At 35.2% G+C, this 15,805-nt stretch overlaps 1 protein-coding gene across 1 annotated transcript in view; it reads left to right on the top strand.

Moving 5' to 3' along the window:
• The window catches only part of LOC143255704 (uncharacterized), a 64,850-nt gene that overhangs the window by 22,563 nt on the left and 26,482 nt on the right, over positions 1–15,805 (top strand). Inside the window, exon 7 of the mRNA XM_076511780.1 lies at positions 7,640–7,790. Coding sequence (XP_076367895.1) covers positions 7,640–7,790 — 151 coding nt within the window. The remainder of the gene's footprint in view (positions 1–7,639; positions 7,791–15,805) is intronic.

Raw genomic sequence — 15,805 nt, 5'->3', positions numbered from 1 at the left:
TGTGTTTGTGTCATTACTGTTTTCTTGGTTTATAGAGTCGTGCTTCAGTACTAGAAATAGCAGAAGTTTGTTTTATTCCTATAAAGTTCTTTTGAAGTCCCTTCTTTTCATATATTTTTGTATTAATTTTTTTTTTTTGAGAAGGTTTATTAGCTAATCTAGATGAAGAAAAATCTTAGACTTGAGGAAAGAATGGTTTATACATTGTATTTATATCTTATTTGCTGCTTGTTATTTACCTTTTAAGGTGTACATAATGGAAAGTTTTGATTTTCCTTAAGTGTTTTACTGCTGGGGAAGATACTTTTATTTTAGAGATAAAAGAAAAATTTGACAATAGAAGTTAGGTTTTCTTAACTCCTCAACTGGAAAATGTCAAACAATTCTGTGATGGTGCAACTGGTATTAAAAAAAATAACAGCTAGTTAAGTGTTAAAATATATATTCTAATATTGCTCCCATATATCATAAATAAATGCTCTTATTTTAGCACTGACATGGTCCAGTGGTTTGCATGCTGGACTGTGGATCTGTAAGTCCACTGTTTGCATCTTGTTACCAAAAGGTTAAAGCAAACTCACTACCCACTTTGAGATCATAGGTGCTTTATAAGACTGGTGGTAAAATCCCACTATTAAATCAGACAGTAGTAGCCCTAATGTTGGTGGTAAATGTTGTTGACTAGCTATTATATCTCCATTCTATCAGTTTATAATCAGGAGTGGATAAGATGACCAGTTTTATCCTTAATATGAATAAAGATTTATCTGACAAATTCTATCATTTGTACTTGAAACCATCAGTACTTCATGAAATTCCATAATTACAGAATTGAGGAAAAACTACAATTATACCTTTCACAAATACATCATTTATTACAATGATGATTTCACCAGTAAAGGCATCATTGTCATTACTGGCAATACCATGGTCATAATAAAAGATGTTTTTATAAAATCTACAGTTATTTTGTTTTTCCTCAATTCTCTATTGTTTGTTTTAACACAGTACTTAGCTGTTTTGTCCTGCTGGTCTTAAGACTTGACATTAATCCACCATTGAATACATGCACATGGATTATTTTTTAATGTTGTCTACAAACAACATAGTTTAGTTGTTCCATTTCAACAGAGGCCAAATATTAGTTTTGTAAATAAGAATTCCAATTCTGACATATAAAATTATAAAGAAAAGCAAAGGTTGAGTATAATGTCATCCTTAATTCACCTGGAAGTAAGGGCAAGAAAAGGTAATTAGTGTGAACAGCTATTATCCAACCATTCTTCAATATTGGTTGAATGTCCACCTTCCCTGAGTGTAATTTATACAAAATGAAAGTGTTGGCTGGAAATAATTTACCCAAAGACATGAATATAAGATTGGCAGAACTGTATAAATGAATATTTATTAGCAGAATAATTTTGACAAGATACCTTACTTCCTCTCATATCCATAACTGTTCTAATTCACTGTTGCCACAAGCCTTTAATTTCCATACACCCCTCAATTTACATGATTTAACTGATTCTCACAAGCAAATTATCATAAGACAAACCTCCACTAATAGTAATATCGCACACACACGATGTGGCTTGTATGAATCCTATGCTATTATACCCATCACAGTTTCCTTAAAGTGCTTGTGTTCAGACATTTTAATTTGTGCTTTCTTCAGTTTTTTTTTACCTTCATATCAGTTTCTCTCAATAAGTGGAATTATTTTGTGCATCCACCTAGTTATGGAACTTAATACTTCATTACAGTTTTTTTTTTCTACTTTTTATTTCTTCCTGAAAACACTGTTTGGTTATTCACTTTGAATTACAAATTCTAAGTTACTACTTTGATATTACATCTTTTGTTAGTACATTTACACAGGCTTCTGGGGAATTATCAGCTTTACTTTGTCAGGAGATTGATTGCTCAGTGAACTGTTCTTTATTGGACCTTGGCCTCAAGTATGAGGGTCCACACATTTTGATATATGGTCCACTAGCTTTGAAAAGATAAGACATTATGCTGCTATGGCTTTTGAATATGATTAATGTTATTAACTCTAGTTATTTGTATTTAATAACAAGTTTATCTAGATTGGTCAGGATTTGTAGTCAAGTTCATATTTAAAATTAGTGCTTAGTTGTATCCCTTGTCCTGTAATGCTATTTGAGGCTTAATATGGGTATTTATAATTTTAAAATCCCCTGTAATTTATCTTCTGATATATTGTAAATTAGATCAACTATGTTGTTTTTTACAAAATATCACATCTCATATGTATGTTACTGTCAGTATATGTTTACTTAGTTTTACAGTATGATGTCTATTTCATTTTTGTTATTTAATTTTTGTACTTTTTCATATTAAATTTGTTTATGTGGGCCCTGAAGTTTAGGTCTTCCAAACTTTTGGTATTGTAACTATTACTGTTAGATTAGGGTTTTTGAATTATAATATAATGATATACCTTGTCCTGTCCAGTTTTGGTTAGGCTTAATAAGCCTTTTATTTTCAATTTACCAGTAGTTCATCTTATTGTTAAGTTGACAATTAGGTTACATATCTTCTTTTCTTCACTACATGCTTACTTAAATTTTCATCATATTGACTATTTCATTTTGTAATTTAAAATGTATACATCTTACCATTAATTTAGTTTATGAAGACTTAGTTGGACTAGGAGCCAGCTGTACTCTCTCTATCTCTGTTGGTTGCTTTCCTCCTACAACTGCCAAAATTTGTTTATAATCACCTGGATTTTGTTGGTTTTCTTTCACTTGATTATGGCTCATCTTTTTAATTTAAGCCTGTAGTGCAGAATCTGCTAGGCCAACCCCAGCCATTTCATTGTACAATTCTCTGCTCTTTCTCCATACTTTTTTTCTTCTTGATGAGCATTTTTGTTTCTCTTCTGGGTGAGGATATTTGCCTGCTTCATCCTATACAGGCTTTGATTTAATTTGCCTTAACTTGCCATCAGACAGATCTTATTGATTCTATGTACATAGAATATCTGTTACTTGTATGGGGGCAGTTTCTGTTTATCTGCCCAGTTTTTACCCCTCACATTGTTTCCAGCTTTGTCTTGCCCTGTACACTGTCCTGCAGGAAATTAATCTTATATCTTCTTTCTTAGGCAACCCCCCCTAAAATTAGGGAATCTTAGGGCATTTACCATCTTTTTTTTTTTTTTTTCCTCCACATTTGGCTTCTTTGGTTTTGGAAACTTTTGTGGTGGGACACTGTTTTGAATTGTCTGTTTACCATCTATTTCTAACAAGGATTTATGGTTTTTTCCTCCACAGGTTTATATTTTGAAATTTTTACTATAGAGTTAGCATCATGTGGGGGTGTCAACAATGTTATATTCTACTTTTTTGTTAATGCTTTTTTGTTTCATTGTGAGTCATTACTATCTTTATTCATGTTCTATGTCTGTTATCTTCCTGTCCTGCATATAGGTTTCTTCATTTGTTGTGTATGTTTGATGCAGATTGAAGTTCTGGATTGATTAGTCTCCCCTCAATCACTTCTTAGTTCTTTGCTGTTTCAATATATAGTCCTTGATCATTAGCAAGTGGACAATTTCTGCAGAAATGAGAATGCCCATGGTACAGTTTCTTATTTTTCATTTATCAGGACACAACCTTAGGGGTTTTTTTTCACTATGTGATTCAGTACCAGTTTCAGCCTTGTCATTCAGAGTTGTTTTGGTTAAATATGTCATTTATCAGCTAATGTAAATCTTATCTGACTTCTGCATTTTGGGAAATTTCACTGACACCATTACTTAGATGTCTGGCTTTGGTAAGCTCCTTCCAAATGGGAATGTTCATAATATACTTGTTTGCTTCTTAGCTTATGTTGATTGATGTTCCACTTGCACAAGTTTTTCATGTTATCTGCTTAAAAATCTCAGTAAGTTGGGAAGTATCTTTCTTATACACTCACTTCTGCTGCAATTATTCATTCTCATTCTCAAATATATTTGTTGTAGCTTTCTGTTATCCACTCCATTAAAGTTCACTATCTTACAGCTAACCAGATTCTAATGCATTGGGGGAATGTGGCTTCTTTGGTAGCATTTCTTGCTTTCAGTCTGGCACAAATTCAATCTTTTCACAAGACTGCATGACCCATGGATCATATGTGGTGAATGAACATATGCTGAAGTGTTTGGGTTTTCTGATTACTTCCCCTTGTTCAGATTTATTTCTCTTTCCCAAGGTTCATCTCCAAAGTTGTGGTCGTGGATTGATTAGCAGGAGGCTTAAGGATAATGGTTTTTGGATGAAAGGTGTTAACTTGCTAATTCCATGGCATTTCTGGTAGTCCAGCATGATACATTTCACTTTATTCTTCTTGTCTGGACTTGGCTAATGATATTTCATAATAACCATTTGATAGTGGTGGCTGTTATCACACCAATAGAACACTTTTTCTTGTTCTCCTGTTGGTAAATAGTGGATCTCCCATTTTGAACCCACACATTTTACATAGGTCTCCTGTTGTGTCGTGTATCCTTTGCTTTTGTCCAAGTTGTAGATTCTTTCCAGGCCTGACACTTTTTTTTTCAAGGAATGGTCTCTTGATCCTCCAGTTATCATTGACTTTGCCTCCTGTGTGGTACTCCTCCATGGGAAGTGTTTGACTTATTTCATGATTCCAGGTTATCTTTTTTGGTCTCTGGTTTATCATCCACTTGCCCTGGCTGTCAGTATGTCCAGACAAGATTAGATCCAGCTTATAACTTTTTTCTCACTCCATTACTCTTCTTCTCGAGGTGATTTTTTATCATCCATGACACTACAGATCAGGTCTTTTTAACTGGTTCTTCCTGACCAGCACAAATCTGGTTTTCTCAGTTGTTTCAACTTTATACGTTTGTTTTGTTCTGGAATGATTTCACTAACTGACATTTTAGGGGCTCATACAAAAAATTATTTTGTTTATTTCATTTCATGCTACCTTTATTCTCAGTTGGATCTGGATTACCACTGTCCTGGGTTCCATTGCTTTCAAGAATTCTGTTTTGTTGACTCTATTTCTGGTAGTTTCATTCTCTTGCAGTACTCCTCTGTTTATATTTTTCTCTCTTCCTCATTGTTTTTTAACTTGTGATTTGATTGGCCTTTTATTTAATCCTGATATCTTCATTCTGTTTAGACACATTACCTTTTTATCTGCATCACAATCCTTAGACTACTTTCTGTTGACTTCATTTTCTGCAGTTTCATTCATTTTCACCACTCCTCTGTTTGTAATGTTTTTTTTTTCCTCTCTTGCCCATTGGGTTCAGCTTGTGATTTGATTTGCCTTTTTGTTCTTTTCCTTCTTCCTCCTGTGTTTACTTCCTGGTGTCTTCACTCCATTCATTTAGACACCATACCTTTGGCCTGCATCTCAATCTCTTAGTCCATTGGAGATACTTCATCTGTTAAGCACTAGAACTACATCTTATACTTTTATCTCCCATTATGAGCTCTGGGTAGCTGTTTTTTTCCTTTCTAGGATACTATCTTCCACTTGTTGCTGTCCTTCACTCTTTGAGACTGTAACTGGGTAAGGTTTTTTCTTTTATTATAATATATTTGTTTTCAAGCCTATTTTATGTTTTGATTACGATTCCACTCTGTGGTGAGTAGTGCCTGTCCAGGTATGTTTCAAACACTTGGCATTACATTGCAGGTTTTAGTATAATTCTATGTTGACTTCAGTTTCATAATTTCCATGGTTACAAAATGTACACTGTTCATTAAAATCACATATACAAGAGGTAAGGTCACAATATCTTTGTTTCATAAATATTTTTTTTCAGACCATGCTAACTGATGGATTTCATGGGTGAAGCAAAAGTGGATTGCAGCCCATCTCTTTCATTTCTTAGAATTAATAAATTTGGTTTCATCTGTTTTTAAAAATAGGGTTTCACATTCACTCATTGCACTGTCATTGGTGTAAATGTTCATCCAGATTCTCCACTGTATCTCCTTTGTTTCTTCTATTGGAGTAAGAGAGTCCTTAACACTTCAGTTTCAAGCTGCTGGGGTGATGGGTCATGGAATTATGCTCCTGAATGAGATATATATAATAAAGAGTTCAGTTAGAATAGGGCAGTGGTGTTCTGCTGATTTAGATGGCAAGTCTTAAATGTATGCTCTATCTCTGCTCTGTGTTTTGGCCAGGGGATGGATCTTTAGCTTTGGAGAGCTCAGTCATAAAGACTGGGATCCCTCATTCTTTCCCCACAAGGATGTTGATTGTAGGTTGATTGGGATTTAGGGTTGAACCAGTCAACATCATTTCATCACACACATGTAGTGTGGTTGCCATCTCTCATCCAACCCCCACATGGATGTTGGTTCCTGGCAGTTGAGTTTTTGATTTAGAACTGAACCAGTCACCATATATCCTTACACCTGCTTTCTGGATGCTCCAGTTTCCTCACTGAACATGTCTTGAGTGCACTACCTCAGTGTTGTGGGTAATGGTGGATGCACTTGTTGGTTTTACAGCTTCTTTCTTTTGTGCTAGCTCTCAGTGTATGTGTGCCAAGGATGTTGCTACATTTGAGGTGGTACTAGTCTGTTTGATTTGAATGCAATATATGATATTTCATTTTTCTTATATGTACCCTGTTCATGGATCAGTGATGGAATATTTCTTCTGGTTGGTATTTCCAGAGGTTGGTTTAGATATAGTTGACATGCCATGTATAATGTATGGTCCTTTGTGCCCTAGCCACCCTATACCTTGGGGCACATCCCTTATATTACCTACATATATTGTAGTTAGAATCATTGTCCAACCATTTTGTTTTTCCCATTGGTTTGTGCTTCTCACAATTTTCTGCCTGGATCTCTCGCTCCTTTTCTACATTTGAGCATAAAGTATACCAGGTGCACAGGTATTTTCTTGCTGAAAACAGTTCTGTCTATTCAATGTAATATTCTAGCTTATATATGTAAGTGGAATTAAGGTATATTTTGCCAGAATTTATATTTGACAGGTGCTTTCACTCACACTTCCCATCCTTTCTTTGGTGCATAAGTTTCTTCCTAAACTCTGTGATAGTTAAATAAAATAGCCTAGAGGGAATCACATGGGTGTGTAGCAATACTATTGATGAGGTTTTTTTTGTATGATAATTTGCATGCAACAATCAGTTAAGCCATGTGAATCAAGGAATGTTTGGGAATGAAATGCTTCAAGCATGTGAAAACATTTTTGCAATAGGGAACAGCACTGAATGATAATGGTTATGTATATGAGTGGAAGTAAACATCTGTCATAAATACATTTTCAGTATAGAAAAATTATAACATTAGCATTTTGTAACCTTTTTAAAAATGTAGTAAATATTACAATATTTTTATATATTGAGGGATCAGTTGTAGCCTAGGAGGTTAACATTCTAAATTACAGATTGAATGATTTCATGGTTTATGTTCCATTATTACAAAATATAATAAACTGGACTCTGTGGCCATGGATGCATTATAAGAATGACAGTTAAATATGACTGTCTCCCTTCTCTCGACTCTGTAAATTCAAATTTGGGATAGATAGCCCTTGTATAGGCTCTGTGAAAATATCTAAAACGGAAGTATTCTTTATCTGAGAGTAAGTGTTAATTTTTCAGCCTACAGATTCAAGAGAAAATACTTCATATCAAATGGAACCAGTTAAGAGTCCTCCCTTAGCTTCAAATCCCACTCCTAAACAATCTTCAGCTACAAATCAAGATCTTCTGTCAGATTTGGTGGATTTTGGATCTTCCACAAATGAAACAGGTAAGCCTGCTATAAAAACTAATAAATTCATGTTATAATGTCATTTGAATTTTGTTTACTGTGTTTTTGATCAGGTCATTATTGTGCATTATGAACCTTTTGTACACAGGCTTGGGTATTTAGATCAACTTTGTAACCATTAGGTAACCACGAAAGCATTTGTACTATAACTGTCCAGTCACAAAATTTGTCAAGCTTTTAGTGAACATTGAGTCTCTTGCATACAAGGAATCAGTTTTTAATTATTACTAATTATTTGACATTGAATTTATGAAGTCCTCACTGAGTTATTTCAAGTGAAAGATGATATTCATGTTTAAAAAAAATACTTTTCTCATCCTATCCTTATCATATTACATTTGTATAACCTCTAGAACATACTAAAGGAATGTCTTTTGTCAAAAAAATTTATATTTTACCTGTTATTTTCTTTACTTTAACACTGTGTGCTGGCTCAGTCTATTTGACTGACCTTGTAACCACCATGTAAAAATTCTTAAGTTAATTTGCATTATCCTTTTTCATTTGTATAATGAGTGCATATTGAAGTGATATTCACACTTATTTATTTTAAAATATTCATTCCTTTCACCCTTTCACAACTTATTTCAACTACTTTTATGGTTTTATTTCTTTTTGAATTGTGTCTAACTACTAAACTAGCCTAAAAAGTGTAATAAATCACCTTTGAAAAGCATAGTACAAGAAGTAAATAAAGTATTGAATTATATCATATTCCAGCAGGAATGTGCATTCACTATGGATAAAATTTTTTCATTTAAAATTTTTCTTAGGTAAACTTAAGTTTCTTAATTTTACATTTGTATTACTCTAATGACAAATAAAATATATATACATACACAAGAAACAACAAATTTAGTACTTGTAAATTCACGTACTTTCTGCAGTTGATGCCATAAGAAAAATTAAACAATCTTGTATTGCAAACTGTCATGTCTGTCTGGCTGTTTGTTTGTCTCCTTTTTGAAAAGCTGTGCATGAAAGTAAAGTTCAACATTCACTTTTGAAATAATGGAAAAACAAGCATTAATAATGTTGATGCCAAGTGTTACTTTGCAAAACTTAGGAATTAATCATGCAATCATTCACATTTCAAAAATCTGGTGTAACATAAAGAATAAAAATGTTGATATACTGCATGTTATTGTTAAGCAGCTCTTAACATGACTGAAATAGTCAAGAGTCATTTTCGAGGTGGGTAGTTATAAGTAGCTTAGCTTTTTCAGTTGGTCTAGACAGCAACTGCACTCATACAATGCCCTTCTTTCTGATGAAAAGCTGGTAAGTTAAGAAGAGCTAAATGTATATTATATACACAAAATTACAGCTGGAAAACACGTGAAAATTTTTGTGTATACATAAAGATGTCTATCCACAAGTTGGTCACTGTTAAAATGAAACTTTCATTTTCAAGAAATTGTATTTACATCCTTATTGGCTTTTGTTTGGCAATCTAGAACCTTCTATGATATTTTAGCTTCTAACTTTTTAAGCCAATGAGATATTGCAAAATCTGCTTGTGTGCACACGTGTTGATCACATATCTGGGGAGTATTATTGCACATGCTTTGAAGAACAAGATAAGCTTGTATTATTGCTAATTATAATATAACTAGTTATTTATTGCAGAAGTGTTTTGTGATAAAGCATAATCTTAGAAATAAATGCAGTACATTCAGGACAATTTGATTTTTTTACTCGTAATGGGATAAGTTAGCTAATTTTGTAAGATATCTATTACAGAACAGTTCTGAATAAGTGAGAATACAGAGACATGACAATGCAACAAAATTATATCACTAACACAAACACTATGTTTAGTTGCTAATTTGACAGTGGAAAATTGCCTTTACTTGATCATAAGTACATGCTATGTGACTTACTTGGCTGAGGTCATCTACTAATAAACTACAAAAATTTTACTTTAGAAGTTAAACTATGTATTTTTAAACATAGAAAACCACAAGCATTTATAATAAATATATTGACAGTACACGTATATACTTCAGTAACGTAACACTATTAGCATGCTCCATTTCTATAATTAAATGTTATTTTTTCATGGGAGTTATTCTACTAGTAGTTCTATCACTATATGTGCGATTATTCCAGGATATCTAGTTTTCTAAAAAGTAATGTAAATGATCAGCACGTGTTAAAATACGTATTTGTTTTGTAAGTTTAAAAGCTTGAATCTGAGATACCTCCATACACAGAATATTTTATTTCTTGCATGTTTGCCTATTAAGTTTGCATACCACTAGCCTTGAAGTAACTCCCACATAAAAGAACTGTTTTTATAGTGATGACATCATTATGCAGAGGTAATCCTCCACCAATAAGAGAATGACATCCACCTTCCACAGTAACTTCCCTTAAGCTTTAGCACTTTATAAAACTTCATTCTTTTCCTCAACATTGTTGTGAACAAGCATTTTTTTGTTCTGTTTTTAATAATGATTCAGTTCTGTGATATTTTCGATAATTAATGAAATTTAAATTTGTTTTAATCTGTGTCTTTATTACATAATAAAAAAAAAAAAAAAAACTTGCATGAATTCTCAGGTGATGATAGCTTCCATTTTGTTCTGTGATAGTGAGTGTGTTACCAATATGGGACCTGTCTTATAGCTACTTACTGTGGGCTCATCTATTGAGGACATTACAGCCATTGTTCAATGTGTTGTGGGTTTCCTCCTGCATACTGATTCTCATCCTTTCTTCGAGTTGCATTCCTTCTCAGTTTGACCATGACAGGATAATGATGATTTTGTCTGATTGTTTCCCTTCAAGGTTTGCTTTAGGTGTGCTTTATTGGTAGAAGAAGATTCTGAACTTTTCTAGATATGATTTGTAAAGTATGTTCTTTCTCTGTTGCTTATGTCTGTTGATTTCTCCCCTACTTTACTACACGAAGCACATTCCCCAGGTTACTTGATATTTTCTTTGTGCAACAGTAGGGTATGTGCAGAATCTTCAAGACACATGGTAGTGTGTCATGTGGCCAAAACAACCTGCTGCGGAACACACTGTATGTTGTTATTAACAGGAATGACAGTTTAGTGATTTTTTTACTTCTGTATTTTGGACTGTAGTAAGCCAAGCTATCCCACATTGCACTCTTTCTTGACATAAATTTCAAGGCAATCCACTAAGAAATACATGATATATAACACCTTCAACTTTGATTGAGTTTCTTCCTTTTTTTATCTTCCCAAAACTTCAGAAACTATATAACAGAAAAAGATATCTTTATGGATTTTTTTATTTTTTCTTAAATTTGATACACTGATAGATGTTTTTAACCTACAAGTAGGACTCTCATTTGGTGTAAATATAAGCCACATATGCAAAGTTATTGATTAAAAACTGCTCAGTTTAAGAAAAAAGATGCACATCAATGCAAAAAGTCATGCAAGCTGTTGGTCTAACATTTTTTTTCAGCTTTACCTAAGAATAAAAATAGATTTTCTTTTTTTCATTTGTATTAAAAATGGCTAACTTAGAACAGCAAAACTGTTAGGTGAAAGGATGTGCAAATAAATAAGTATTTGTTACACCAAACAAACTAGACTAACAGTTTCAAGCTCAAGTTTTTAAAAAAATCATATGGGTAGACAATTGACTATTCACTGCCAAATTTCAAGTTTATTTTATGCAATAATCCTAATTAAAGAGCATTTAGCATCATGTAATATTATTAATTACCATAAATAATAATGCTTGATACGGCTGTACTGATTGCATAGGGATGGTGACAAGAAGTTCTTAACTTAAATTCTGTGGCATTACTATAGGAAATTATTAACACTGTTTTGAAGAGGAAAAACTACCATCATATATATTTTAAAGAATTTGTAAAGGTCTCTTTTTAGTAATAGGGTTGAGATTCTACATCTGATGTGGACTACTATAGTGTGTCACTTTCTAACTTGCTGTGGTTTGTTGATGTGTATTGTAAAAAAGCTATAATACCTAATGAAAAAAACTTTCGGTGTGAAATAAAAGATGCAGCCAAGAAAAGGATTAAGTATGTGACTTAAAGGAATGAAATAAATTGGGAACCAAACTTGTATCATTGATAGTAATTTCACTGTAAATATTCATTCTTTATTCTGCCATATTATATTTTGCTGTTTTTAATTTGGAGAACGATGATAGGTAAAACAAAATATGCAGCAAAGAAAGCTGATAAATGAATATTTTCTGTGAATACTATAAGTTTTGCTACTAGTGTAGCTGCCAATGTTGCCTTCATTCCTTTAGGTCATGCACACAATCATTTCTTAGCTACACAATTTGTTTTATACCTAAGGTATTTTTTAGTAGATTTCTGTAATAACTATACACCTGCATCTTATCCTCTTTGCCTTCTTGGTTCTTTCATCCTGACTTACAGCCACTCTTCTTTTTCTTTCCTTGATGACAAATATTTAGAATATTTTTTACATGCTTAGACAGAGCGTAATCTCCTTTACTTCTAGTTCACTCTTTTACACCCAGTTTTTACATCTTTAAATGTTTCTTACTACCCTTCTGTGGTACCTTTTTAATTCATTCATTTTATCTCCTGAACCACTTCATCATGCTCCTGACATATTTTCATGGATAAGTTCATGCTCTCCTCTTTTACCACTTTGGTCCATACTAATATTTTTGCTCCATCCCTTCTTATTAGCTGTTGGAATTTTTAAGGTTGGGATACTGTGCTTGCTAATGTTCACCTGACTACCTGTTATCTTCACAATTTTCAGTGGATTTTCTTTCTCCATCTTGAAACATTGGCTGAAATGTCCTGATGTACATCCTATTTGTCTTCCATAGTATCTTGTTTTTAATCAGTCTTACCCTCTGTTTCCTTTCCAGTTTCTCTTTCTGCTTCTTCATCCTGTTCTCCCTCTTCCTGAAATCAGGGTAACTGTTCATCTTGTTGGTGACTGTCTTCCTAGGTCTGGCCTAATAAGTACTTGTTTGTCTCATATCACTAGTCTTTAGTCTCCATCTTTGGCTGAAACATGTTTTTCTGGTTTTAATCCATGACCTTCTCTTCTCTTCCTCTTTTCTCCACCTTTTCCTTCCATTCTCTCTCCAGCCCTGTTTATTTTCAGCATCTTGAGGATGTAGTTTTGGATGTCTTGGCCAAAAATGCCATCAAGAAGGTATTTACTTCTGAGTTTTTATTGTTATCTCTTTGTGGTCCCCCAAGAAGACTGGAGACTGGCATCCATCATTAAAATGTTTGTAGTCATTCCATGAATTAAGATGGAGGGATTTTTTTCTTTCCAATAGTCTTTCTCACCAGGTCTGGGGATTACCAGGGTGAATGCATTGGACACTTTTCTACATATCCAGACTTCCCTGTGCTCCAAATGATTTCTAAGCTTCATTCATCAGAACTTTTTAGAAATGTCTTCTTCATTGTGACATTGTGTCTGCTCCTTACATTTACAATGTAGTCCTAAGGCATTTACTTGACATGTTTGAAGGCTGAGAGTCAGATTTCATTATTGCATGGATGATTAACTTCACTCTTTCTTGGGAATATTCATATTCTCACCCCTTCTTTCTTCTACAGGAAGCTGTTTTGCTGGGCTGAAGATTTCCAATTTTTTTTTCTTACCAAATACTTGGGACTTCTGATTGTGTTTTTCAACTTTCTTTTTAATTGCCCCCTCGGTGTGGATTCCTGTACGTGGTGAGGGGACCTCCCAGGGAAGGTTCTGTTCTATCTGGTTACCTTCTCTGGGATTTAAACATCCACCCACGTTTGCCGTGCGTGGCGACCCGTGAAGGGGAGGAGAGGATCCTGGTGGTTGAGGGGTCCAACCCTAACACACCACTTTGGCCTCGAATTCCTGTAGACGGGCGGCCTTTGGGTGACCCCCTTGGGTCAATCGGCTGGTCCACTTGGGCTAGAGTCAACCAAGTACCAGTGTTGGAAGTTCTCAACGGGTGTTGTGGACATTGTGCCTGATGCTGGTTTGGGTATAGTGCTCACAAAACCCTGGCGTTGCTGCATTGTCCTTGCGTGACTTTGTAGAGTGTCCCCTTGTAGGGCTCCATGGTGGGTGGGGTCAGTGGGTACCGAAATTTTTTCTTTTTCCTATGGATCCTTTAAAAAATTTAAATAAAATTTGTAAAAAAACAGTCAATGGGTAAGCGACCACGTCTTGAATACTCAGAACAGCAATCTTCAACATCAGTAACATACTTACCTCATTTTCTTATATTACATTCTCTTTTGGAAAAAACCTTTAGGGCAAATGTCCCCTTTTTTTTATTCAAAAGGGACTAGAGGGACTTGCTGGCTCTCCAAAGTCAGTAAAGAAACTTCGATCTGGTGACATATTGGTTGAAACATCCACATCCCAACACAGTGAACTCCTCTTGAATTCAAAGGCAATTGGGGATATACCTATTGAGGTTACACCCCATGCTACCTTGAATTCTTCACGAGTTATTGTTGACAGGGATTTGAAGAACGTCCCAGTCAGAGATTCTCGCTGGTCTCTCCACTCAAGGAGTTTCTGCAGTGAGGCGCATCTCCACTGCAAAGATGGAGTTACACTGCCAACAAATACCCTCGTTTTAACATTTACTTCACCACGTGCACCTGCCACCATCAAGGCAGGTTATCTCATTGCAGGGTTGGCCATACATACCAAACCCTCTTCGATGTTTCCAATGTCAGAGATTCGGCCACTCAAAGACATCTTGTCATGGTTCCCTGACATGTGCTCCTTGTGGAGGCAAGGACCACGATGCCTATGACTGTGACATGAACCCACATTGCGTAAACTGCAATGGTTCTCACCCCTCTTACTTTCATTCTTGCCCAAAATGGTTGGAGGAAAAGAGGTGCAGCGTTTGAAAAGCGACACATAACATTAGTTATCCTGAGGCTCGGAAATTGCTGTCCACAACTCCATCTCGGACATATGCTGCTGCACTTCATTCCACAACTACAGTGGGAGAGCAGACAGATCTCTGTGCTTCCAAGAGAATCATTTTCAAAACAAATGAAAAGCCTTTTGACCTCCGTGGTTAAAAAGGTTGATGAATCGACTTCCACACCCATCTCTGTTCCTCTCATACCTTCCAACAAACCTCAAGATCCACGTCCTTCAGTTTCAAATACAGGCATTTCTTCTGATACATCTTTTTCTCCCACCACAAGAGACAAAACAATTATTCGTTCACGTCCTCAGTCACTGGATTCCCCTTCCAAAAACCAAAACCTGCCCACCCGACCCAGAGCAGGATCCATGGAGGTTGATAGACCTCCTCTGACTAAAGACAGTAAAGAAAAAAGACGTAGTCGTAAACCGAAGGGTTCTCCAGCCACTTCACCTGCCCGTTCTTAAAAATGGCCACCTTGATACAATGGAACTGTCGAGGTTTACGTTCTAATCTGGATGATATCAAAACGCTGATTGCTTCCTACCATCCTGTTTGGCATTTCTCAAAACTGCTGATACTGTCTCCATTTGGTAGTTTTCTCTGTACAGAAATGACAGGTTGTGTGATGGTCGAGTACATGGAGGGGTGGCACTGTTGGTTGATCAACACGTGCCCACCCTGTCTTTGTCACTCAACACACCCTTGGAGGCTGTAGCCATCCGTGTTTCCTTGGGTCATATCATCACTGTTTGTTCTCTGTACCTGTCCCCTGGAGAGACATATGATCAATCAGATCTTGATGCTCTCGTTGAACAATTGCCATCTCCATTTCTAATCCTAGGGGATTTTAATGGACATCATCCCCTCTGGGGAAGTGCTATTATTGATGGGAGGGGCCGATCTGTAGAGCGTATGCTCTCTGATCACAATCTTTCTCTTTTCAGTACTGGTTCTTTCACTTACTTTCATGCACCTAGTCAGTCCTTTACCGCTATTGATCTCTCAGTTTGCTCCCCTTCATTATTCTCCCATTTTTCATGGAAGGTTGACAGTAATCCACTAGGCAGTGATCATTTTCCGATCCTTTTGAGAGA

This window comes from Tachypleus tridentatus, chromosome 7 (assembly GCF_004210375.1).
Source record: "Tachypleus tridentatus isolate NWPU-2018 chromosome 7, ASM421037v1, whole genome shotgun sequence".
Lineage (NCBI taxonomy): Eukaryota > Metazoa > Arthropoda > Merostomata > Xiphosura > Limulidae > Tachypleus > Tachypleus tridentatus.
The sequence above is the reverse complement of the archived record's forward strand: the minus strand, read 5'-3'. Positions and strand labels throughout refer to the sequence as shown.